The sequence below is a fragment of the Canis lupus genome, chromosome 1, assembly GCF_011100685.1.
Source record: "Canis lupus familiaris isolate Mischka breed German Shepherd chromosome 1, alternate assembly UU_Cfam_GSD_1.0, whole genome shotgun sequence".
Lineage (NCBI taxonomy): Eukaryota > Metazoa > Chordata > Mammalia > Carnivora > Canidae > Canis > Canis lupus.
The window spans coordinates 40,770,841-40,797,926 of NC_049222.1; the positions used below are offsets into that span (position 1 = coordinate 40,770,841).

At 37.1% G+C, this 27,086-nt stretch overlaps 1 protein-coding gene across 2 annotated transcripts in view; it reads left to right on the forward strand.

The window, feature by feature from the left end:
* Window positions 1–27,086, forward strand: part of PCMT1 (protein-L-isoaspartate (D-aspartate) O-methyltransferase) — a 44,842-nt gene that overhangs the window by 12,168 nt on the left and 5,588 nt on the right. The window contains exons 2-7 of one of the 2 annotated variants that reach the window (XM_038526315.1): window positions 2,760–2,864; window positions 4,502–4,533; window positions 15,071–15,175; window positions 17,486–17,606; window positions 19,506–19,591; window positions 24,245–24,461. In XM_038526315.1, the coding sequence (XP_038382243.1) occupies window positions 2,760–2,864; window positions 4,502–4,533; window positions 15,071–15,175; window positions 17,486–17,606; window positions 19,506–19,591; window positions 24,245–24,424 (629 nt within the window). In that variant the 3' untranslated portion in view covers window positions 24,425–24,461. The remainder of the gene's footprint in view (window positions 1–2,759; window positions 2,865–4,501; window positions 4,534–15,070; window positions 15,176–17,485; window positions 17,607–19,505; window positions 19,592–24,244; window positions 24,462–27,086) is intronic. The other variant, XM_038526314.1, reaches the window with a different exon arrangement.

The following is a 27,086-nucleotide window of genomic DNA, read 5'->3' on the forward strand; positions in this document are numbered from 1 at the left end:
GACTCCAGGACCACACCCTGAGCCAAAGGCAGACGCTCAACCAGTGAGCCACCCAGGTGTCCTTAGAATATAGTTTTAAAATTATTGTTTCCATTTAATCAGCTGAAATGTTTAAAAAATTTTTTAAAGATTTTATTTATTCTTTAAGATTTTCTTTATTTGACAAAAGAGAGAGTGCATGAGAGCACAAGCAGGGGGAGTAGGAGAGGGAGAAGCAGGCTCCCCACTGAACAGGGAGGCAGATGCAAGGCTCCATCTCAGGACCCTGGGATATATGACCTGAGCTGGGATGATGACATGAGCTAAAGGCAAATACTTAACCGACTGAGCCATCCAGGCGCTCCTTATTTATTTATTTGAGAGAGAGAGAGAGAGCATGAGTAGGGGAAGTGGCAGAGGGAGATGGAGAATAAGACACCCCACTGAGTGTGGAATCTGACACAGGGCTCAATCCCAGGGCCCTAGGATCACAACCTGAGCCAGTCACATGCTTAACCAACTGAGCCACCCAGCCCCCCCCCCCCCTTTTTTAAAGATATGTTTATTCATCAAAGACACAGAGAGAGAGAGAGGCAGACACACAGGCAGAGGGAGGAGCAGGCTTCATTCAGGAAGCCCAATGTGGGACTCGATCCTGGAACCCCGGGATCACTCCCTGAGCCAAAGACAGATGCTCAACCGCTGAGCCACCCAGGTGTCCTTGTTGATTTTTTTAAAATATTTTATTTATTTATTTGATTTTTAAAAGATTGATTGATGATAGACACACACACAGAGAGAGAGAGAGAGAGAGAGAGAGAGAGAGGCAGAGACACAGGAAGAGGGAGAAGTAGGCTCCATGCCGGGAGCCCGACGCGGGACTCGATCCCGGGACTCCAGGATTGCGCCCTGGGCCAAAGGCAAGCGCTAAACTGCTGAGCCACCCAGGGATCCCCTATTTATTTATTTTAGAGAGAGCTTATGAGCAGAAGTAGAGTGGAGGAGCAGAAGGGGAGGGAGAGCGAGGGAGAAAAAATCTCAAGTGGACTCCATGATAAGCTTGGAGCACGAGTGGGAGCTCAATCTCATGGCCCAGAGACCATGACCTGAGCCAAAACCAAGAGTTGGATGCTCAATCTGCTGAGCCACCCAGGTGCCCCTCAGCTGAAATGTTTTGATGTGCATTTTGTTTTCTTTTTATAATATCTTTGAATGGAGTTGGGCTTTTTTCTTTTTCCTGTTTTTAGACATTTTGTGGACACAGTTCCAGAGCACCTTTTTTCAGTATAGTGACTTGCAGTTTCTTTAAAGGATGGTGATGTGTTGATATTAGTGCTGGGAAAAGGGGAGAGGTCGGCACATCTTCTTGCTCTTTTGTTTCTGCCAGATCCTTAATTATCTTTTCCCTTCATTGCTGCACCAAAAGGCGTCATCCTTTCCCTATTTTCTTTTGATTCTCCTCCAGAATCAGAGCCTCTCATGATTGCCACTCCTAGTCTCATTAAATTTTTTTAAGATTTTTAATTTATTTACGAGAGAGAGAGATTGAGCGAGCAAGTGGAGGAGCAGAGGGAGAGGGACAAGCAGACTCCACACTGATTGTGGGGCCCAACATAGGGCTTGGTCTTAGGACCCCAAGATCACAACCTGAGCCAAAACCAAGAGCTGGACACTTAACCAACTGAGCCACCCAGGTGCCCTCATTGAATTTTTTTAAAAAACAGCTTTACTGGGCAGCCTGCGTGGCTCAGCAGTTTAGCACTGCCTTCAGCCCAGGGTGTGATCCTGGAGACGTCGGGCTCCCTGCATGGAACCTGCTTCGCCCTCCTGCCTGTGTCTCTGCCTCTCTTTCTCTCTGTTTCTCATGAATAAATAAATAATATCTTTTAAAAAAACTTTGCTAAAGTATACTTTTATACTATATAATTCACCCATTTAAATTGTAAAATTATCTGTATGATTCTTAGCATGTATCATTGTGTCTGGTGTGTTTTAGACAGTCAGTAAACATACTGAGTGAACTAATAAGGGCTTTACTGAATAATAACTGTGCATGGTACCAAGAGGGTTATTCAAGTTTAAAGTCTTCTATTTAATATCAAAGAACTTATAGTTTATTGGGGGAGCCAAATATAATCCTTATTGACCTTACTTTCCTTCTTGAAAAATTTCTTTTCACTTGGGCTTTGTAACGGTTTATCTATTTTCATCTACCCTTGTGGCTGCTTTTTGTCATAATCTTTTAAGGTTCCACTTCCTTTGCACATCTCGTCAGTGTTCACTTTTGTTTTTCGTCTCTGTGTATCTTCCCTGGCCTTTTGAGTTTACTTCCATTGCTTCACTTCCCATCTACATGTCTAGAAGTCTGTATCACTGTCTTAGATCTCTTTCCTGAGCCCCAGATCTATGTGTTCAGTAGACTGGCTCTGCAAATTTCTACTTGTATGGTTTATAGTCACTAACTGAATAAGTTATGCTTCTCCTCCTTAACTCTGAGCCTTCTCCAGGATTTCACAAATCAGTGTCTGATATCAGCATCTCAGCCATTACCCAGAGCTAGTTAGGTATATATTACCTAGTAAATAAAACTCAAATCCTTCTACATTTCTTCCTCCTTAATGTCATCACTGAAGACCAGGCTGTGTTTACCTGGGCAATTGCAGCAACTTCCAGTCTTGCTCTCTTCCAGTCCAGTCTCTGCAGTACAGGCATAATAATTATTCTAAAGTACATCTAATCATCTCACTCCTAGCTTAAAATTTTTGCCTCATTCATTTCAGAAAATGGAATCATCAAAACAGATAAAGTATTTGAAGTAATGCTGGCTACAGACCGTTCCCACTATGCAAAATGTAACCCTTATATGGATTCTCCACAATCAATAGGTAAGCTCTGGATTTCTGAAAATGCCACATTTTTACTCATTTACTGTATAATTTTTGTTAAGTAAAAATAGATTGGAACACAGATATTTATCTATTACTACCTTGCTAGTTTGAAATTTTATGCCTCAGTTAAATGTCATAATCCCAAACATAGCCATTTCAATAAAATGATGTTATGTATGAAGTACCTTTTCTATTTTTTCAAACTGCATGTAATATATAGAGAGAATATTTTAAACATTTTCTTTTTCTTTTTTTTTAATTTTTATTTATTTATGATAGTCACAGAGAGAGAGAGAGAGGCAGAGGCATAGGCAGAGGGAGAAGCAGGCTCCATGCACCGGGAGCCTGATGTGGGATTTGATCCTGGGTCTCCAGGATCGCGCCCTGGGCCAAAGGCAGGCACCAAACCACTGCGCCACCCAGGGATCCCTAAACATTTTCTTTAAGACATACTTTTAATGAAAATTTAAGTTTAAGCTAAGTTTTCTTTAGGGCCTTAATGTTGACTAAAGCTGTTTTTCACATTAATATTAGTTTTATAAATCAATATTAAAGGAAGTAAATGTAATTAAGTGGTTACTGACTTCTCTGCTTTACTTGCGCTGAATTTTTAGGTTTGTGCTTGGTTTTAGAAAATTCGATATTTAACTCCTTCTCCTGAAGCAGGTTTTGCTGAACTGCTGAGCCTTGGCAGTGGGCGCCTTTGAGGCTTAGAAGGGCCTCAGGATTCAGTCAGCCAGCTGCCATACTTTCTTCTTTTGAAGCACTATGACAGTCAGCAAAGAAGATCCTGGGGAGCTTCTGAACCCCGAAGGCACCTGCTACCACCGCTCAGTGAAAATTGCTTCAGATGCAGAAGCAGGTAAATAAGTTTTGAGAAAGCAGCACTGGAAGAAAAAACCTGAAAGCTAAAAACTAAGAAAAGATTGTAAATTACCACCAGGTGATAGTATACAGAGTAAATTGAGGTCGTTTATTAGTCTCTTAAGCTGCTTTGTTTGCCAGTTGCTCAGTAAGTTGCCAGAAATATGAAGCAATTTAATTTTCAAAGATTTTGCATATTTATTATATGTGGAAGTTTATTTTCTTTTTATAAACCCTGAGAGAAGGATACCTGTGTTGCTTAGTGGTCGAGCATTCTGCGTTCGGTTCAGGGCATGGTCCCGGAGTTCCAGGATCAAGTCCCACATCAGGCTACCCTTGAGGAGCCTGCTTCTCCCTCTCCCTGTGTCTCTGCCTTTCTCTCTCTCTCTGTGTCTCTCATGAATAAATAAATAAAAATCTTAAAAAAAACAAACCCAGAGAGAGAAATCAAGTCATAAACTTACCAACTCAACTTCTTGACATTCTCACTTTCTTAGCTAACTCTATGGGAGAAGAAATTTTCAGAAATAGTGGGAGTGTTATACTAGATGAGCACATTAGGCTTTGGCAGGATTGTATTTTCTCATTTTAACTAAGCTTCTTGACAGTACTCTAAAATGCAAAATAAAAGTTTTATTTCCTTGAGATCATAAAAATAAAAAAAATATTACTATGAAACAGAATTTGTAGATGTTAGAAAAGGAGTTACATGGAGTGTCTGGTATGTTTTTGCAGCTGAGTATGTCAGTAGTTTTCTTCTTCTTTTGCAGGTTTCCAAGCAACAATCAGTGCTCCACACATGGTAAGTTAACTTTGGTCCTTTGGGTATGAGTGGATCACATTTTTCCTGTAAGATTGTTTTCTTCAGTAAAAAACGTTTAAAAAGTTAAACTTTTAATTGGATCAGTTTTATCATCTATGAGTTATGTAGATGGGTAATGAACCTCTTGTTCTTAATATACATACAGAGGAAAGTCTTCTTGGTAGAAATAGTCATTAAAGTTTTTGTTGGTTGTCGTTAGTATCTAGTCGCATAAAAATTGGATATAAAAGGTTATTTAGTGATGAAAAATTAAGGAAGAGAATATTTGGGACACCTGGGTGGCTCAGTGGTTTAGTGGCTGCCTTCAGCCCAGGGCATGATCCTGGAGTCCCCAGGATCGAGTCCCACATTGAGCTCCCTGCATGGAACCTGCTTCTCCCTCTGCCTATGTATCTGCCTTTCTCTCTCTCTCTCTCTCTCTCAGTGTCGCTCATGAATAAATAAATAAAATCTTTAAAAAAAAAAAAGGAAGAGAATATTTTAAATAATATAATGGATATATTGTAGAAATCTCAAATTGAATATTATTTCTTAACTTATTTGGAAAATTCATTAGGGTCTGGTCAAGTATAGCAGCTATGAAGTTCTGTACCTTTGAAAAGAACCTATTTTAAGTTATCTAGCACTTTTAATCTGTTGGGAATTTTCTTGGGTTTTAAATGTCAGTTATTTGAATGAGTACTCTGTTAGTTTTTGGGGAGAAGAACAATAGCTTTCTCATTCTCTGAAAGTATTTGGGATTGGAGAAGCTCTCATTTAAAGAGAAAGCCTTCTTTATATTAAGATAAATTCATGAACACCTGGGTGGCTCAGCGGTTGAGCATCTGCCTTTGGCTCAGGGTGTGATCCTGAAGTCCCAGGATCGAGTCTCACATCGGACTTCCTGCATGGAACCTGCTTCTCCTTCTGCCTAGGTCTCTGCCTAGGTCTTTGCCTCTCTTTCTCTCACTCTCTGTGTCTGTCATGAATAAATAAATAAAATCTTAAAAAAAAAGATAAATTAACATGTATATTATGATGAACTGGTAATTATACGATGAAAATATAGGAAAAATATTTGTAAACATTAAATAGAAATTACACTTTTAAAATTTATTTTTATTTATATTTTAAAGATTTATTTATTTTAGTAAGAGAGTATGAGCTGGGGGAGAGGCTGCGGGGGCATAGAGAGAGAAAGAGAGCCAGACTCTCTGCTGAGTGTGGAGCCCAATGTGGGGCTGGATCTGATGACCTCTGAGATCATGAGCTAAGCTGAAATCAAGAGTCAGATGCTTAACCAACTAGGGCACCATCCAGGTGCCCCTAGAAATGACTTTTTAAAATGTGACAAAAGTCAAGCCATTAAAACCATGGTATATTTTGCAACATAAGAATTTAGGAATTCTGCGGAGAAAAAAATGTTGTAAGCAAAATTAAAAGAAGAAAAACTGAGGAAAGTATTTGTAATACATGTAACAACCTAGGGTTAATTTTCATATATAAGTATTGGTGTGCATTTTATAAATTAAGAAGCGTGAAAGACTGGGAAACCCAAAAGAATATAGGTAAAGTACAAGAATGATAGTTCATAGAAAAAGAAATACAGATGATGTTAACATTTAAACAAATTTAAAAAAATGTCATTTACATTAATATTTATATACTTAGTAAATTACACATTAGCATTGTAGTGAAGTACCATTATTCACCTATCAGATTGTCAGAGATTAAAAAATTTAATACTTTGTATTGGAGAGGGGGAAACAGTCACATACTTTTTGTTGAGAGAGTAAATTGTTAGAGTGTTGGAAGACAGTTTGACAAATCTATAAAATGTGAAATAAATATATCTTACACTCTTCTGTTTTGTTTCAAGATATTTATCCTGTGCTTTTTTTTTAGGTACAAAATGACTAGATGTTCATTGCCACATTATTTATAATAGAAAACAAAAAACAACACTGATATAGGCAACTAATAGTAGATGGTTAATAGTTATAGTACATCCATACAGTGAAATACTGTAGCTGTTAAGTGAGGAATATCTGTAAGTACCAACATGGCAAGATGTTCAGGAAACATTAAGTATAAATGTAGAATACAGAATAGTAAATCAAATGTGCACATATACAAACACACATGTCTTCTTAATAGGCATGAAAACTAAAAATTATTTTTTCTTTTTTTTTTTTTAAGATTTTATTTATTTATTCATGAGAGACACACGGAGAGAGAGGCAGAGACACAGGCAGAGGGAGAAGCAGGCTCCATGGAGGGAGCTGGACGTGGGACTCGATCCTGGGTCTCCAGGATCATACCCTGGGCTGAAGGCAGGCACTAAACCACTGAGCCACCCGGGTGGGCTGCCCTAAAAATGATTTCTTCTCAGGTCATAATTAGATGATTGGAGGGATGAGAGTGAAAGCGAGATCTGCTTTTTACTTTGTACCCTCTACACGTTAGCAATTTTTCTGTTTTCTTTTTTTTGTTTTGAGCTTTTTTTTTTTTTTTAAGTTTATTTATTTATTTAAATAATCTCTACATCCAAGGTGGGGCTTATATGCCCAACCCCAAGATCAACAGTTGCACGCTTCTCCAGCTGAGCCAGCTAGGTGCCCCCTTCTTTGGTGGTGGTGGTGGTTATTGTTACTGTTTTTCTGTTTTGTGTTTTTTCTTAAAGATTTTTTTTATAAAGTTTTATTTATTTGAGAGAAAAAATGAGCGAGCGAGAGAGAGATGAGCCAGGGAGAGAGAGAGTGCGAATGCACAAGCAGGGGGAGGGAAAGAGGCAAACTCCACACTGAGCAGGGAGCCTGATGCGGGGCTTGATCCCAGGACCCTGAGATCATGACCTGAGTGGAAGGCAGATACTCAACTGACTGAGCCACCCAGGTGCCCCAAAGATTTTATTTATTGGACAGAGAGAGAGCACAGGCAGGAGAAGCAGCAGACAGAGGGAGAGGGAGAAGCAGCCTCCCCTCTGAGCATGGAGCCTGACTCGGGGCTCAATCTCAGTACCCTGGGATCATGACCTGAGCCAAAGGAAGACTCTTAACCAGTTGAGCCACTCAGGCATCCCTCACTTTTTTGTGTTTTTTAACCATGGAATAGGAATGTGTGTGTGTGCGTGTGTGTGTGTGTTTTAGGATTTATTTACTTATCTTAGAGAAGGAGTGTGCGTGTGCACAAGCAGGGGGAGGGGCAGAGGGAGAGAGAGAATCCCCAAGTAGATTCCCCTTTGATTGAGGGAACCCAATGCAGGGTTCCCCAGAACCTTGAGATTATGACCTGAGCCAAAATCAAGAGTCAGAGGCTCAACCAACTGAGCTACCCAGGTGCCCTAGGAATGTTTTTTTAAATAGGTTAACTATTCAAAGAAATGATTATAAAAATTGTAATCTTAAGATTCCTGCAAGCAGTTTGAACTACTACTTGAAATAAAAGATTTATATAGAAACATTAATTCTAAAAGTTAGTTTGGAGAATTGGTACCCCACATGTTTGGGAAGTTGACTGGAGGGGTGAATCTTCAGCTATTAAAGAAAATACTGTATGCCATTTTTCCCGCCTGAAGCTTGGTGCTGAATATTTAGTTCGCTGCTAAACAAAACATGGCAGTAGCTCCGTGGCAAAGGATGCATTTTTCAACAAAAAGAAATAACCAATTTAGTAAGCTATTATAATTCACATACTCTAAAATTCATCTTGTTAAAGTCTATAATTCCATAGGTTTTAGTCTATTTAGAATTGTGCAAACAGCACCACTGTCCAATTTCAGAACATTTTTCTCACATCAAAAAGAACGCTGTTACCCATTAGCAGTGAATTCCCATTTCTCCTCTGCCTAGGTCCTGGTGACCACTAATGTGCTTTTTGTTTCTATGTCTCTTTTGGACATTTTGCATAAATGGAATAATACAAAGTTATGGCATTTTGCCAATGGCTTTTTATACTTTGCAATATCTCCAAAGTTTCTGTTGTAGGATGTATCTCTAATTCATTTCTTTTTATAGTGAATGATATTCCATTGTATAGATATACCACACTTTGCTTGTCAGTTGATGAACATTAAGTCGTTCCCACTTTCAAGCTACTGTGAAAAATGCTACTCTGAACATTAATGTACAGGTTTTTGTGTATGCATGTATTTTCAATTCTTAGGAGTGGGATTGGTAGATCATACAGTGATTCTATATTTAGCATTCTAAGGAACTGCCAAACTTTTTTCCAAATGGCTACACTGTTTTACATTCCCACCAGCAAGGTACAAATGGGGACTCCAGTTTCTCTACTTTCTTGTCAACAATTGTTATTGTATGGTTTATTTTATCCATCCTAATAGCTGTGAAGTAGTATTGTGGTTTTGATTTGCATTGCTCTAGTGGTTATGATGTTAAGCATCCTTTCAAGTGCTTATTGACCATTTGTGTATCTTCTTTGGAGAAGTGTTTATTCATATCTCTTTTCATTTCTTATTTGGATTGTCTTTTAATTGTTGAAAAGGATGCATTTAGAACAGTTCTTATTGTGGTATAAGGGATATAACACAAAAGTTATCATCTCAACCTTTTTTTTTTTTTAAGATTTTATTTATTTATTCATGAGAGACACAGAGAGAGGGGCAGAAGCATAGGCAGAGGGAGAAGCAGGCTCTCTCTGAGGAGCCTGATGCGGGACTCGATCCCAGGATCCTGGGATCAGGACCTGAGCCAAAGGCAGATGTTCAACCACTGAGCACCCCCGGTGCCCTCTCAACTGTTTTTTAAGTGTATTGCTTAATAGTGTTAAAAACATTGATATTGTTGTGTAACCAATCTCCAGAACTCTTATCGTCTTGCAGAACTAAAACTCTCTACCCATTCAACAATAATTTCCCATTCCTTGCTTTCCCCAGCCCCAGGTGACCACTATTCCACTGTCTCTATGAATTTGATTACTCTAGATACCCTATAAGTGGAATCACGCCATATTGTTTTTTATGACTAGTGTATCTCACTTAGTGTCACATCCTCAGGGTTCTTCCATGTCATAGCTTGTATTAGAATTTTCTTATAAAAGAATGTATTTTAATTACTTATGTATCCTTATTTGTGTCTCTTAATAAGGAAAATGTGTGTATTTATGTGTATATATATAGTCACACAGTACATCTATCTATACGTATGTGGGTATGTACAAACAGTAATAATCCTTTGATGCTTGCTGAACCAGAATGTGAATAGAATAAAATAGTATTAATTATATGAACAAACATTTGTGATTTTTGCCTCATTTATTGTATAGATATTAGAAGTATTTTTTTTTCATCTTAGAAGTATTAAAAGAAACAAAGTGAGGAGCAAAGAGAAATGACATCTGTGTAATGAACTTTTAAATCACAGACTTGGAGGATCCCTGGGTGGCTCAGAGGTTGAGCACCTGCCTTCGGCCCAGGACATGATCCTGGAGTCCTGGGATCGAGTCCCGCGTCCGGCTCCCTGCATGGAGCCTGCCTCTCTCTCTGCCTGTGTCTCTGCCATTCTCTCTCTTCTCTCTCTCTTTCTCTCTCTCTCTCGGTGTTTCTCATGAATAAATAAAATCTTAAAAAAATAAAAAATAAAAAAATAAGTCACAGACTGCTTGGAAGTATCTACAACCCTGGAATATTTTCCAAAGTCTTAATTGAAAATGTGATATATGCTTTCGGCAAGAGATTAAAAGTAATCTGTTAAAATGGCATCTTGAGGACCCTGAGCACATTTAGCATATAGATATTGAATCCTAAATATCATTTCTACTCCCCTTGGAGAAGTGACCAAATTTTGGAAGGTGAGGAAGTACTCAGAGCTTGATGGGGTGATGTTGGAAGGACATAGGAGCAGGTTTGAAGAGACTACCAGAGGCCAAATTGGAGATAATTTGAGAATTGAAAAATGATAGGTAATGAAGATAATGGATTGTAACACTGTGAATTGAGAAACAAAAATTCATGAATTCGTAGAGATTTTTTTAAAAAGGCAAGACAGGGAAAAAATGAAAAACAGAAGAATGCCAATTAATACATATGGAGGGAATAATAGAACCTTTAAAAAAATCACTATTTAAAAATCATCAATATGATTGAATTGGGCAGAAATCATCAATCTAGAACAATTTAGAGGAAGGTTGTTGGGGCACAAAAATGTTCATGTAGTATAGGATTTATTAATTACAAAGAGAAAATTATGCCTTTAAGATAAGAGTAATCTAAGTTGTTACCATATTTAGCTGAATGGTTGAGCTTGGCAGGTCCAGGGATGAGGTGACCCAACATTATGTGCTTCCTGATGTGATGCAGTGGGAGGTGCATAGCAAGCCTTAGGTGCTGTTCTTGCTACATCTTTGATCTGAATCTAATCATGAGGAAATTCACACATCTAGAATATAGGGTATTATGTGGGACAGCTAGACAGGACTCCCTAAAGGAGTCTGTGTTTTAAAGAACAGAGAAGTGGTAGGTACAGGAGAATTGAGGGGAGAATATTTTATATTGACAAATGCAATGCATAAACCTTGAACAGTTTTAAAGGACATTTTGGGGACAGTTGAAATTTGAGTATGGTACATATATTAGTTGAAATTTGAGTATGGTACACTGAATTGATGATTTTCTTGAGTGTATTAATGGTGATGTGGTTGCAAAGGGAAATGTCCTAGTTTTTTGGCAGATTCATGCTGAAGTATTTTGGAGTGAAGTATCGTGATGTCCACAGCCTATTTTCAGATGGTTTGATAAAACAGCTGGCACAATATATCAAGTTGGTGACTGTATATAAGGAAAAAAGGGTATTCAATGTATTTGTGGATTTAAAATTTTTCATAATTATAAAAAAGAACATTTAAAAAACGTAGTTTTGGGATTTAGAGATAAACGTGTTATCCAGAAAATAATAGGTAGGGTGATAAAAGCATTAAAAGAATCTAATAATTGTGATTGAAAGCCTTGACATTTTAAATCGAATGAGGCTTTAATAATGGCTCAGTGATATTCCCCTTTAAAAAAAAATCTTATACAAACTTAGTACTGAAAAAAATATCCATAAGGGTTTTTTGGGATTAAGATGGTACAGTACTGCCTATAGATTAAAGAAGTCCAAGGTCCTTTGATTTCTGAATCAGGAAAGCCAGATATTGCAGGAGTTATTTTGTTTCTTTGATTAATTCCCTATTTTTCCAGTCTAATACTTGTTATCTTATTAATTCTAAACCTCATAACTGATTAAAAGTCTGATGAAAGCTACTTTTGATGCTTAATCCAGGACTCTTTTTCATAGCACTAGTGTTTTTCACTCTTGTTTTGTTTTGTTTTGTTTGTTTTTCACTCTTTAGACAAGAGCCTCTCTTGTAGAGCAATCTATATGAAAAATAGTTAAAGTTAGTTCTCTCTTACTCTTTTCCTAAAACACACCCATCCCTCAGTTTACATCTTTGTGTTATCCCTAAAGGGCTTTTGTGGAACCTTAATGACTCTCTGGAATACTGTTTGAAAATCTTAGGATTGTGTGTAGTTGTATCTATTAAAGGCCTTTTTCCCTTCTTAAATTAGTTGTGGCATAGTAGTCTTAACTTTTTAACTTTTTTATATGGAAAGTATCCAACACCACATATACAAATAGAATAATAAAATGAACCCTCATGTAGCCATCATCACCTTTAATAATTACCCACAATTTGTTAATCTTGTTTTTATCTTTGTCTCTCTCTTGCTGAACTATTTAAAAACAAATCTCAAGCATAATATTATTCACCCCTAAATATTTAAATATAAATCTAATGACTTTAAAAACATGGCAATACTATATCATACCTAATGGTGTTCCTTAGTATGTTATTATCTTAAACATAATTCATGCTCAGACTGTACTAGGTGTTTCAAAAAACTTTTCTGGTTGATTTGCTTAAATAAGATCCAAACAAGGTCCAGACACTGCAGTGAGTGGCTGACTCTTGGTTTCAGCTCAGGTCCTAATCTCAGAGTCATGAGTTTGAACCCTATGTTGGGCTCCACACTCAATGCAGAGTTTGCTTAAGTTTTTCTTTCTGTCTCCCCCTCTCCTCTATTCTCCCTCCTTTTCCCTCTCTCAAATAAATAAATCAGTCTTAAAAAACAACAACAAAACCTGTTCATTTGTCCTGTAGAATTTCCCATATTCTAAACTTGGTTAATTGTTTCCTGTGGTATTTAACTTAATCCCTTCTACCTCCCTTTTCAAGAACACTGCCTATGCCTAATGGTTCTTTCTGTTCCATCATATCGGGGAGCATGATGTCTGATCATTTACTTTTAGTGATTGGAATAAATAGTCTTTTCAATAATTTTTTTAAAAAAGATTTTACTTATCCATTTGAAAAAGAGAGAGAGGCAGGGGGAGGAACAGAAGGAGAAGGACAAGCAGACTCCATGCTGAGTGTAGAGCCTGACATAGGGCTCTATCCCAGGTCATGACCTGAGCTGAATCCAAGAGTTGGATGCTTAACTGACTGCTCCACCCAGGTGCTGCTTAATAACATTTTAAGTTATTATACACACAGTAAGACATACAGATCTTAGGTGTATAGCTTAATGAATGTTCACATATGTATATATGTAACCACCACCTAGATGAAGATCAGAACATTTCCTACGTCCTAGCAGCCTCTCTTAATGGCAGTTTCTTAGACTCTACCCTCAATGTAACTAATATTCTGGCTTTGGTCATCTAAATTTGTCTTCTAAATAGGGAGTTTCCATGGGAGACTGGGTGGCTCAGTGGTTGACCCACCTGCCTTTGGCTCAGGTTGTGATCCAGAGGTCCTGGGATAAAGTCCTGCATCAGGTTCCCTGGAAGGAGCCTGCTTCTCTCTCTGTATCTCTAGTAAATAAATAAATAAATAAATACAATCTTTAAAATAAGTGAATGAATAAATAGGGAGTTTCCAGTGTACCTCCATTTTGAAAATTCCCTATTTCAGATGCTTAAATTTCTTTTTTCTTTTTAAAGAATATTTTATTTATTTGTTCTTGAGAGAGAATTGTGAAGAGGGACAAACAGATTCCATGCTGAGTGTAGAGCCCCATGTGGGGCTCTGTCCCATGACCCATGAGATCATGACCCTGAGCCAAAACCTGGAGTTGGACACTTAACTGATTGAGCCACCCAGGCGCCCTCTGATGATTTTTAATAATGAACATAGCAGACATTTAAGGACACCTTTTGAGATAATATTTATTAGTTCTAACTGCCTATTTTAGAAAAGCACTGAAATGTACGTTTATAAAGAGGATGGAATAGAAAAGGCTTTATTTCTTGGTTTGGTCCAAAGTGTATCCAAGACGATTTTATTTGATTAATAATTTATATATACTGAAACATAAAAATATATATCCTTTGACCCCCTCAATTCTACTTCTCAGAATTTTTTTTAAAGATTTTGTTTATTTATTCATAGACACAGAGAGAGAGAGAGAGAGAGAGAGAGAGGCAGAGACACAGGCAGAGGGATAAGCAGGCTCCATGCAGGGAGCCCGATGTGGGACTCGATCCCGGGTCTCCAGGATCACACCCCAGGCTGCAGGTGGTGCCAAACCGCTGTGCCACTGGGGCTGCCCTACTTCTCAGAATTGATCCTATAAATATACTTTATAGGATTTTTTTGAAGAATTTATTTATTTGAAAGAAAGAGAGAGAGTGAGCACTCACGAGTAAGGGAAAGGGCAGAGGTAGAAAAAATCTAAGCAGACTTCTGCTGAGCATGGAGCCAGATGTGGGGCTTGATCTCACGATCGGTGAGATCAGGACCTGAGCCAAAATCAAGAGTCAGTTGATTAACTGACTGAGTCACTCGGGTGCCCTACTCTATAAGATTTCTATAAGCATTATTATATTATTCTACACATATACCTTTTAAGATGATTTCATCTCTTGTTATAGAAGATTGGAACGGACTTAAATATCCCTCATTAGGGATTTTGGGAGGGAGTAGATTTTTGTTACTATAATATACATATAAGAATATACTTCTCAGCCATAAAAAAGAATGAACAGGCTATATAAGTATTGATAAGAAAGGTTCTTCAAGATAAATGAAAAAAACAGATACGTATTTTGCTTATATATACATAGAATGGATATGTTTGAAAGGAATCACAAGAAATCTGACAACATGGATTGCCTTTAGGGAGTGAAATTTTGGGGGATTGGGAAGGTTGGAGATGGGTGGGGCAGAGACTTCACTGTGGATCCTTTTGTAGCTTTTGACTTTTAACTAATTAAAATTTAAAAATTCACACACTGGAGATCTAAAATTACTAAAACATTTTAAGTAAATATAAGAATTTAATAAAAAAGAATTTAATCAGTAAAAATTTTCTTTATTCTGTAAATATAAGCATATAATATATTGTGTTTTCATTATCTTGGTAGATGACAATAGTAGGAAAATTGGTATGAAGTTGGCAACTTTATATGCCATGGTATATATACTTTATATAGAGTCTTGAAAAAAAATGAATATTTCCTTTGTTTTCTCTTGACAGCATGCATATGCACTAGAACTTCTATTTGATCAATTGCATGAAGGAGCTAAAGCTCTTGATGTAGGATCTGGAAGTGGAATCCTTACTGCATGTTTTGCACGTATGGTAAGAGCTTTATTTTTCATTTCGTTCCAGCAGAAACATATTATAGATTTGGCTGTATGTTTTTTTACTAGCAGCTTTTGAGGTTTGTTTTTTTAATTCTATTAGTATAGCAGTTGGAATATGTATCACTTAGGATTTTTTGTTGTTGTTGCAAGTAACAGAAGATTCAGTCCAAACTGGCAGAGGTGAAAGGTTATTTATTTGGTTTATAGAATGGAAAAGTCTAAAGTGTTAACTGACATTTTGTGTGGCTGGATTCAAAAGAAGATCAGACATTTTTATTGACTCAATGTCTCTTTGGTTCTTGGTTTGGCTTTGCTTTCCTCCAAATGTTGGCTTCAGTCAGGCTCTTCCCTTGTGATCACAAGATGGCAACCAGTAGCTTCCAGGCTGCATTCCTGCAAATTCTCAGCTGGCAGAAAATGATATAGAGAGTCTGATTTCTAGACACTCCTACAGGGTAATTAGAAATAAGAGTAGAGCTTCTTTTATATTAAGAAAAGTACTCTTAGAAAAATGCCTTATTTATTATACTTCAAGTTTTATTACTTATCTGTCTGGTAAGTAACTATGCAATCTGTTTGAAGGCCTACTCAGGCACCTTGAGTAAAGGTTTATCTGTGCACAGATAATCAAATCAATTTGATTATTATGAAAAATCTTGTCCCTGGGAACCAGATAGGAAGGTTTTAGTTTAGTTAGGTTGGGATTTATGGATGATGCATCTAAGACTAGAATTCATTTAACTTGCTGTTAATATGTAACTGGTAGACTACTAGCCTAAGCTCTAGGGAGGTGGGAATTTTTTTTTTTGAGGTGGGAATTTTGATATATTTTTTTTCATTGATGTATTCTAAGCATCCAGAACAGTGTCTGTTCCTTAATAAGAACTCAGGTAGGGGGATCCCTGGGTGGCGCAGTGGTTTGGCGCCTGCCTTTGGCCCAGGGCGCGATCCTGGAGACCTGGGATCGAATCCCACGTCGGGCTCCCGGTGCATGGAGCCTGCTTCTCCCTCTGCCTGTGTCTCTGCCTCTCTCTCTCTCTCTGTGTGACTATCATAAATAAATAAAGAAAAAAAAAAAAGAACTCCGGTATTTCTTTTCAGTTGTTACTTGTTTTATAGAAATTAAGCCTTCCTTAATGTGATGTCAGGATTTTTTTTTAAGACTTTATTTATTTGAGAGAGAGCATGTGCTAGAGAGAGCATGAAAGAGAGAGAGGGAGCACAAGCAAGGTGAGGGGCAGAGGAAGAGGTAGAAGCAGGCTCCTGGCTGAGCAGGGAGCCCAGTGTGGGGCTCCATCGCAGGACCCTAGGATTATGACTTGAGCCAAAGGCAGAAACTACTCAACTGATTGAGCCACCCAAGCACCCCAGTATATTTTTTAAAGCTTAGACACAATATTTACTTAAATGATATGTTCTTAATATTTGACATATGGTTTCAGAGAAAAATTCACTTTTTAAAAATCATTAGACTTCTGAATTATCTTTTTAAAAGTAGTGTTAATTTAATATTTTTCATACATTTACCATGTGTGCTAGTCAGTGTTCTAAATGCTTTTCACATAGTCTCTTTTCACATCATTTATGAGATATGACCCTTTTCCTTGTCATTTTATAGCTGAGGAACCTGATTCATAGAATAACTTGCCACAGTTGTCCAGGTGTAAGTAAGTGATGAAGCTTAGATGTAAACCCAGGTAGTCTGACTTCAGAGTCTTTATTGTCTTTCTTTATTTTACAATTAATATTTATACTTTGAGCCTTTTTATATTTTTATGTATTTTATATTTTCCACATACGGCAGGCAGTACAATCAGGTGTAGAAATCCTTATAGAATTTTTATGTAACATTTTAATGTTTGAAGTCACACTTTTAGATGCAATTTAAATTAAAAATGATTGCACCACCATTTAATATTAGTTAAATGCAATTTAAGTATTTAATATTAATTTATTAAGCAATTATTAAACATTTAATATTTAATATTAATACTAAGCAGTTAAATCTTCAGGGTTTGGGGTTTAAAAATTAGAAATCGAAGAAAGGATTTTTTTTTTAGTATTGTAAGTTTTTGTGACTTATTCTAGTTTCATAATTAATGAAATATAATTATCCATTTGAGGGTTATAGCTGAAAAAATTGTATTTGGTAAATATTTTACAGCAAACTGAATAATTGAAAGCTTAGGCTGTTTGTCTTCATTTCACATTGCAGAATATGACTGTAGGCGAGGAAACACTTTAATGACACTTGAGAAAGACAAATTTAGGTCAGTGAGCTATTGAATTATTCCCTCATTTCCAGGTTGGCTCTAGTGGAAAAGTCATAGGAATTGACCACATTAAAGAGCTAGTAGATGACTCAATAAATAATGTCAGAAAGGACGATCCGGTGCTTTTGTCTTCAGGGAGAGTGCAGCTGGTTGGTGAGTATGAGAAAACTTTAAAAATTTCCTCTCTGGAGAATTTTTATTTTCAGAAGATCCCATGTAAACTAAATAATACTCAAGCTAATTTTTGCTTCTTTTTTTTTTAGATATTCACTTCAAGTAGTACATAAGGGAAACAGTTACTATAAAATGTTATGCTGGTTCTGCCTTGACCATGGTGCTGATATGACTTAACTATTGCAGAAAATGTTCATGTTGGGAGTTCTTTCTTCATTGCTTTTGAAGAAGTAATAGCAAAGTAGCAAGTGCCCACTATGAAAAATTTAAAGTGCAGAAATCTTTAAGATAAAAAAGAAACCCTCCTTTTCCCTCTTAAGTTTTCTAGACATATAAATATATGCTTGAATAAGTAACATATACAGTTTTTTTAGTTGACTCATACATTCTGTCCTGTAGATTGCTTTTTTCAGCAGTATCCATGTGAGCACACTGTAGAAATAACAAACATCAAACTATGCATAAAGCATAAATGTGGAACTTAGCAAAAATACCTGCTTCATCGCCATACTGATCTAAAAAAGAGAGCAGCATTGGTAGCTTGGATGTCTTTTGCTTGCTTTTCCCTCCTCAGAACTCTTTCCCTTCTTTTTTGTGCTAAACAGCATCATTACTTTTATGCTTTTCCTGCCTAATTGTACTTCCATAAACAATGCTTAATTTAATTTTGAATTTCAGATAAACCGAATCATACAGCATCATATTCTATGATGAATGACTTCTTTCATTCAACATTGTTCATAAGAGTCACTCACCTTTTTTTATAGTTAATTTTTATTGCTAACTTTCCAGTGTAAAGGACATTACCAAAATTTGTTTATTCTACCATTGATGGATATTTTGGGTTATTTCTAAATTGGAAATGTTCAAAATACTGCCTGAACATATGTATACAAAGGTCCAAATGCATATATATACTCACAAGCTTTCATTTATGTAGAGTATTACCGCAATTCCATGGGGTAACCATAGATCCTGCAAAACTTTTTAAAAGTGATTGAACCAGCTTACATTCCCTTCAGCAAGACATCAGCGTTTTTAGTTCTCTGTCTTATCAGCACTTGGTATTGTTAGATTTTTCTTTTTAACTACTTAGTATATAGCAGTATCTTTTTGTGATTTTAATTTTGTATTTTCCTCCTAAGAGGTGAGGTCAAACACTATTTCATATTTTTGATCATTTGGATGTCCTCCTTTGTGAAATGTCTTGTTCAGATATTGAGTTATTTGTATTTTTCTTAGATATGTAGGACCTCTATAGATTAGCCCTTTGTCTGTTTATACATATTGCAGACCTTTTCCGTCACTTTCTGGCATGCCTTTTCCCTCATATTGGTGCTTTCTTGATTAATAGAAACAATTTTAATGTATCAAACTTACCAGTGTTTTCCAGTGCTTTCTGTGTCCTCTTCTTGTTTTAATTAACTTATTTATCTTAGAGCGCTTGAGTGGAAGGGGCAGAGGGAAAGGGAGACAGAATCTGAAGCAGACTCCTTTTGAGCACAGAGCCCAATGCATAATCCCATCTCACACCCGGGAGATCACGACCCCAAGATCACGACCTGAGCCAAAACCAAGAATCAGATGCTTAACCTGAACTATACCACCCAGGCACCTCTTCTGTATCCTCTTTAAGACTGCTCTAAAATCATGAAGATATGTCCCTAAGTCACATATTTAGAACTCTGATCTATCCGAAGTTGATTCTTGTGTATGTAAGAGAGAGATTCAAGTATGTATTTTTTTTCCATGTGAATATCCAGTTGTCCCAGCATCAATTATTTAGTCTCTCCTTGCTCTGCTTTAAACCTCCTATAATTCTTTACACCGAATAGTTCCCTCTGAACTGATTTTTAAAGCATAATTATTTTCTTTCAGTGGGGGATGGAAGAATGGGATATGCTGAAGAAGCCCCATATGATGCTATTCATGTGGGAGCTGCAGCCCCAGTTGTACCCCAGGCGGTGAGTTGAGTTTTCTCCTGTGTTTTTCGGCTTTAGTCAACTAAGGCTGTAAAAGATTTATAGACAAATGACTTCTAGATGATCAAGACATAATTAGATTTTTATGTCATGCATTTAAATTATACTTAGTAGGTAATTTTTTTAATATGAAGAGAATTCTGTAAATGATTTGGAAAATTACAGAATCATAGTCTGTGGCTGTCTTATTTGAAACTGCATTTGATCCATGTAAGAACTAGTATGCCTGTAAAATTAGGAAAATATATCTGGAGTTCATGATCTGATAATCACTTGGTCCTTTATTAAATACCAGAATATGGGAGATTGCTGGATACATGGGTGAGACCAGCAGGTATTTGTCATGCATTTTACCCTCACAAAGCTTATATTCTGGAAGAAATGTGTCATATATATATAACAGGGAAATTAATGCTATGATAGCATATCATTAGTATATAACATATACTGAAGGGAAAAGAAAACATAGACTACTGTAAAAGTTCAAGGGAGGGAGAGAACTTTACGTGGAACAGTTAAGGAGGCTACATACATGAATGGAATTGGAACTGAATCTTAAAAGAATAGTAGTGTTTGCATAGTTGCAATGAGAGGGAAGGCTATTCCAGTATTGTAATTACATAATCAAGGAAATATTAAAGTATGAAATTGTTTTTTGGGGTTTAAAAAATTTTTTTTAAAGATTTTATTTATTCATGAGAGAACAGAGAGAGAGAGGCAGAGACACAGGCAGAGGAAGAAGCAGGCTCCGTGCAGGGACCCTGATGCAGGACTCGATCCCGGGTCTCCAGGATCATTCCCTGGGCTGAAGGTGGGCACTTTAACTGCTGAGCCACCCAGGTGTCCCTTAATTTTTTTTTTTTAAATTTTAGAGAGCAAGCGAGTGCGGGGACGGTCAGAGAGAGGGGGAGAAATTCAAGCAAACCTTGTGCTGAGTGCATAGCCTGATGTGGGGCTCAGTCCCAGGACTCTGAGATCATGACCTGAACCATAATCAAGAGTCAGATGTTTAACTGATTGAGCCACCTAGGCACCCCCAAAATTGGCTGTTTTAGTAAGACTGATAAGCTTCTGTTAACCCTTAATACTCCTTGGTTGAGTTCACTGAGATCTTAGGTTTCTATGGTGTTTGAATTTTCCACAGTTCTGGACTAGATGATGCGGTACTAAGAGTGACACTTGTGCCCAGTCTCAGCCACTCCCCAGTCTGGAAGGGCTCCTTTTTGTATGTTTAGTTAATGGGAAGCTGAAAGTTAGGGAACTTGTTCTGGTCATTGACTTGGTGTTTATTGGCTGAATGACTTTGAGAAAATTATTTTCTCCTACCCTGTTGCCATTTTGTTTGCTTGTTTTTAAAACTAAACCAGTGGTTTTAACACATTTTAATTGAAGGTTAATATGCTGTAGATGGGATGCTTGACTGGCTCAGTTGGTAAAGCATGCAAAACTTGATCATGGGGTCATGAGTTTGAACCCAATGTGTGGCATAGAGTTTACTTAAGATTAAAAAAATATGCTGTAGAAAGATGTACAAATCATAAATGAATAGTTCAATGAATGTTCACATATAGACACACAAACCATAAGTTTAAAAAAATTTTTTTAAGGCAGCCTAGTAGGAACAATAAAAATACAAAATAGAACTGTATTTAAATGAAAGAGCTTGGGTGCAGGGCTTATCGTTCCCACTGAGTCCCTGACATGATCCTGAAGGGCATTTCTGGCTTTATGAATTTAAAGATAGATTGATTTATTTTACAGAGAGAAAGACCATGCACGCAGGGGGTGGGGCAGAGGGAGAGAAACAGACTCCCCATTGACCCACTGAGTGCAGAGCCCAACACAGGATTCCATATCACGACCCTGAAATCATGACCTGAATCGAGTCAGATGCCTGACTGAGCCACCCAGGCATCCCTAGCTCGGTATGAATTTAAATGTTTGTAGTAGCACTTGGAAGTATTGCAAGGGTCTGTATACATCCGATTAAAGAGAGACATGCTGAAGGGAGGGGCTTTCCAGTTTTAAGATAACAGAAAAGATGTTTATGCCTCCTCTTGTATTTCACTCCAAAACAACTAGAAAGCAGGAAGCAGAAACACAAACTTCCTATTTCATTATCTCAGGAATTATACCTGCACTCCTAAACCCTGTAGTGAATGCAGGTGGAAAGCGGATGGAGTAGTAACTGACTCAGAAGGGTGCAGGAAGTTGGATCAAAGAGCCTGCAGAGGGGACCATTGCAGAAGCAGTTTGCTCTGCACAACTTGGTAAAGGGCTTAGAAATTGGAGACACGAGGATCTTGGAAATAAGAGATGAAGCATGGGTCTGACGAGAGGGGCTGCTGCCTCAAATTCCGTATGGAGGAACGATTAGTGCTAAGCCCTAAGTAAGAAAATTTCCAAGAACCAAAGGACATGAGTATAGTTTGAAAAGATCATGATGCCCAGAATGTGGAACTTTTTCTAAAAAGAGAGAGAGAGAGAGAGACAAAAAAAAAAAAGAACCATAATATCACCATAAAATTCTAGAATACTAGGGATAAAGGGAAGATTCTAAAAGTTTCCAGAACAACAAAACAATCTATAAGGAATTGGTAATCAGAAAGGCAGCAGACTGCAGAATAGCAGCATTAGAATCAACAAGTCAGAGGAACGAACTCACAATTCTGAACTGAAAATGATTTCTAGCCTTGAATTCTGTACCCACATATATTGTCAAATATGTAAAATATAGTTTTAGACCTGCATATCTCAGTCTTTCTCTTTTAAAATACTCCATGTGCTGTTTCAAATAATACTTTTAGAGTGATTGCTTTAATAATGTCAAAAGATGAGGGAGAAGAGAGTAGGAAAAAACAGAAAGAGAAAGCCCTGGGATATGGGAAGGTAGAGCATCTGGTTCGGGAGATAGATAATGAGAATCCCCAGTGTTAAAAGGGAACTCCCCTGACGAAAGCTGTGCAGCAGGCCTCCTGGGCCTCCGGATTCAGAGCAGGAGGAGGAAGGCACTCAGAGGGAGTCTATCCAACAACAACAGAACACTAATTAGATGGGTTTGACTGTGAAAATCTTACTGAGAAGTTGTTGGAGGATACTAATATTTAGAAAACAGTTAAAAAGAAAACGAATGAAAAAAAGAAAGAGCTTGAGGGTGTGTGTGTGTGTGTGTGTTTTGTTTTTGTTTTGTTTTTTAGTAATCTCTACACCCAGTGTGGGGCTCAAACTCAGGACCTCAAGATCAAGAGCCATGCTCTTCCACCTGAGCCAGCCAGGTCCCTAAAGAGTTTCAGTTTCTAAGTGCAGGATAAACAATTGTTGTATAAGAAAGGAAACAAGCACTGGATTATTGGCTCAGCTGCAAATTATGTTTACAGTCATAACTGAAAATGGTTTTAAAAAATTATGATATTGGTTGGAAAAAGGGAAAGGAGCAGAATACATGTGAGAGAGCTCAGTCTTTGTCTAGCATATAATTTGAAACAAGAACCTAAAGACTCTATAGCATGGTGACTGTAGTTAGCAGCACTGTATTGTTTAAGTGAGTAGATCTTTAAAATTCTTTTTATCACAAGAAGAAAATATCGTAACCATGTGTGGTAATGGATGTTAATTAAATGTATTGTGGTAATGGTTTTACAGTACATACATATTATCAAACCATTGTGATGTGCACCTAAAACTAATACAGTGTTATATGTCAATTATATTTTAATGAAAAACATAAAAGACATACTTTAGAGATAATCACGACCAAAAATGTAAATACTAGAAGACACAGCTAAGAGGATTTAAAATGACAGGATTTAGGGAGTAAGATTGGAGTCGGGGCAAGTCTGCTGGTTTTTATCACAAACTTTGACATTTAAAGACACTCAAAGAATACTTGTGAGAATTACTTGAGTAAAAATTGAAATGGGAAAAATAAGATGGGCTTGCTGACAACTGAATTTTTAATTGAGGACTTGCTTTACTGGGATAATGCTGTCCAAGGGAAAGTTCTCCCTTAGAGTTTTTGATTAGTAGTCATTCGTAAGGCCACATTCAAATGGTAACATATGATCTAAAATTTTTCTGATGGAAGAAAAATTCACTGAGTGGTCTTGGTCTTTGATTGAATAGAGTGTCTTCATTCTAATGCATGGTTTGTCATGGTGCCAGTAATCCTAAATTCAGTCATAAAACCAAGGTTCCCGTACTGTTGGCTCAGTGATGCCCTAAATTCTAGGGACTTCTTGCTGATTTTCTGCACTACACCGCTCCCCTCTCCTCTCCTGAACCACAAAGATTCAAAACGGGCTTATAGGCATTGAAATGTTCCGCTTTGCCTTCGGTCTTGCCAAGAGGAGAGCTCTACATTCGGTGGTTCATCTCAAACAGTCTTGCTGTGTACTGTGTCAGATTACAGGCACACAAAGATGAATAAGAGAACTTGCAATTTCGTAGGGGAGGATGATAAGTAAATGGGTAAGTGGAGGACAGAATAATAATAAGTTTAACAATCTATGTATATACTAGATAAAGTACATTTCTGCTTTTGGCCCATGGACACTAAAAGTTGTTTATAGTAATGTAAAATGATTGTTAATATAAAATCTGTAAGTTGGTGTGTATGTCTTTTTCTTTTTCTTTTAGCTGATAGACCAGTTAAAGCCTGGTGGGAGATTGATATTGCCAGTTGGTCCCGCAGGTGGAAACCAGATGTTGGAGCAGTATGACAAACTACAGGATGGCAGTGTCAAGATGAAGCCCCTGATGGGAGTCATATACGTGCCTTTAACAGATAAGGAGAAGCAGTGGTCCAGGTGGAAGTGATTTTATCTTCTGCTCTTTCTTCTTCCACACATGCAAGGTGAAGGGTGTGGATTCTAAGACATTAGACCACAAGAGCTGCTTTTTTGGTTGTCACCTTTATGCTACTCCATTTTAACATCAGAAATTCGCTACATTAAAAATCTAGAAAAATTTTGCATGAGTCTGCCCTTCTTTTGGTTTAACTCATATCTTTGGGAAAGGGGGGTGAGACTTGGTTGGCACAAAGGTGGGATTTTTTACCCCTTTTTTTAAAAAAGAAGCTTTTAGCCACAGTTCAGAATTTTGTTAAGGATGTTTTTATTATCAGCCGTTCTGCTTCTGTATTCACAAATCATTTTTTGTAGCTGCTCTGTGGTCATGGAAACAAAGGCTTTGGTCTGAAGAGAAGGGGCCATCCTTTCCTGCCCCGTTCACACCCTGTTGTACCATTGTTACAAAGAGAAAGGGAAAAGATACTCTTGTCCCAATTTTCAAAGGTGTCAGAGTCCCCGAGAGGACATTTTTCCTCTTAGCTTGCTTTCTTTCTTTCAATCAGATTCATTGACATTCTGTCTAACGACCCATGTCTGTTTTACACTCGGCTACTGTTTCAGAGCCGCTATAAGAAATAAACTTCTTGCCAGTCTGTGGAACTGGCCAGCCCATTTTAAAACCATTCTAACCAAATTCCTGGGGTGGGATGGAAGGGGGAATTCAGTGAGCTCAAAGCGAGTACAGTGCCCAGGTCTCACAAACCCACCCAAAGGACCAACAGCATGCAGCATAATCCTCAGTATAGCATGGCTCATTATAATGCCTACTTGTGTTTATGTCTCAGCATAATCAGTATTTTTTCTGAAGCCAAGATTTCTCTTCCTCTCTTCTTCTTCCTTCCCCTCCCCACATCCTTCAGTGGGAAGGAGTAAAATCAATAAGTAAGAATGACATTAGCTAAGACTAGTAAAAATTAAATGATAAAATAAGAAAGGTTTAACAGTTTCCTAGTTTTAGAATCTTTTTTTTATTTGACAGAGGTACTTATTTTAAGATAATTATTTTTTCAATAAATGAAAAAAATCACCATTTTCAGTAAAATGGTGATTGTAAGTTTAATAGACCTCTTAATTTTATTTTTTTGGAAAGAGGAAAGATACCTTTTGAAAGAATGTTTAATTGCATAAATGGTAATGAATCTGAGTTTTTCTTTTCATTCTAATTGGCCATTTCTGGGATATCTTACTAGGAATTGCATTTTATTCTTCACATTATGTGGATATAGCTATTTTCTTTGAATTTTAACCTGGAGCACAGCCACTTCTTAAAAAAAAAAAATTGAAAGCTAGGCGTCCTGTCAGTTACAGTCATATGGTTATTAAAACTAGTTACAACCTTCCTTGACTTTGCTTCTAGTGTGGTTATGTAGTTATATAACCGTATGATTGCTGTTGTATAAAAGGGGCAAATATACACTGAACACACTGAAATTTGATTCAAGTAAGAGTTCACATTTTCATTAATAAATTTAAAAGCTTTCTGTGCACAATTGATATTAGTATTGAACATTCCCCTGCAGTTTGATGATGAAGGAATTACAAAAATATATTTCATTTTTATAACCAGAGGTGGATTTAGCAGGAAGTAAATGAAACTTAAGCTTTGGGACTTTCACATGCTTAGGGGCCTTCCTGGCCTGACATCTGATTTTATTTATATGCATTCTTGGTTTTGGTCCTCCTTTTCTTCCTTTAATGAAGAGGTTCCCCCCTTCCCAGGTCATAGAAGCTCTAGATTTCCACAGTACCTATATTCACCCATTATAAAACTAAACTATTTATATTAAATATAGATTAACTTTTAAATTTATGAACAAGTCATTTATCAAATATACTTAGTCATTTACCAAGTATTTAAATATATATACTTGTTTTTCTTTTTAGTTTTCAACTTTTTAAAAGATTGAGCAATTTTACATATATGTATTACTGAAAACTTTTCTCTAATTATACTAGGAGGATGTCCTAATTCTTTCTCTTGTAAATTTTCTGTTTGTTCAAACACATTTTCCTACATCCAAAGATATAGTGTGTGTTTTTTTAAATTTTTGTTTTGTTTTATGTAAGCTCTATGCCCAGTGTGGGGCTTGGACTCAAGACCCTGAGATCAAGAGTCAGGGGCTTAAAAAAAAAAAAAAAGAGTCAGGGGCTTTACCAGCTGAGCCATCCAGGTGCCCCCCAAAATAATCAGTTACTTAGTTGTAAATCTTTAAAGAATATAGATTTAAAGAATGTAAAGGTGAAACAAAATCTGGAAACAGAATTGGAAAAAGCAACTGCCACATTAAAAGAAAATTTTGTACTGAAAGAAATTACTAGAAAATAGGATGTTTGAAAGGGTAAAATAACAACAGTTAACTTAAAATCTAAAGAGACCAATCATCCACTATTTCTATTCGTATTCTTAGACTCTCAGGATCCAGACAGGCAACAAAATATGCTCAGCTAGGATTTTAAAGTGGTTTTTGTCAAAGGGTTATTCAAAGAAATACAGGAAAGGTTATGGGAATCAGTAAAACATATTGATATGACCAGGGCAGGGACCTCCCATGCTAGGCAACTACATAAGGGGAGGAAATAATTTTACTGGAACCCACTGAGAGTAGGGACTATACTAGGGCCATGGATAC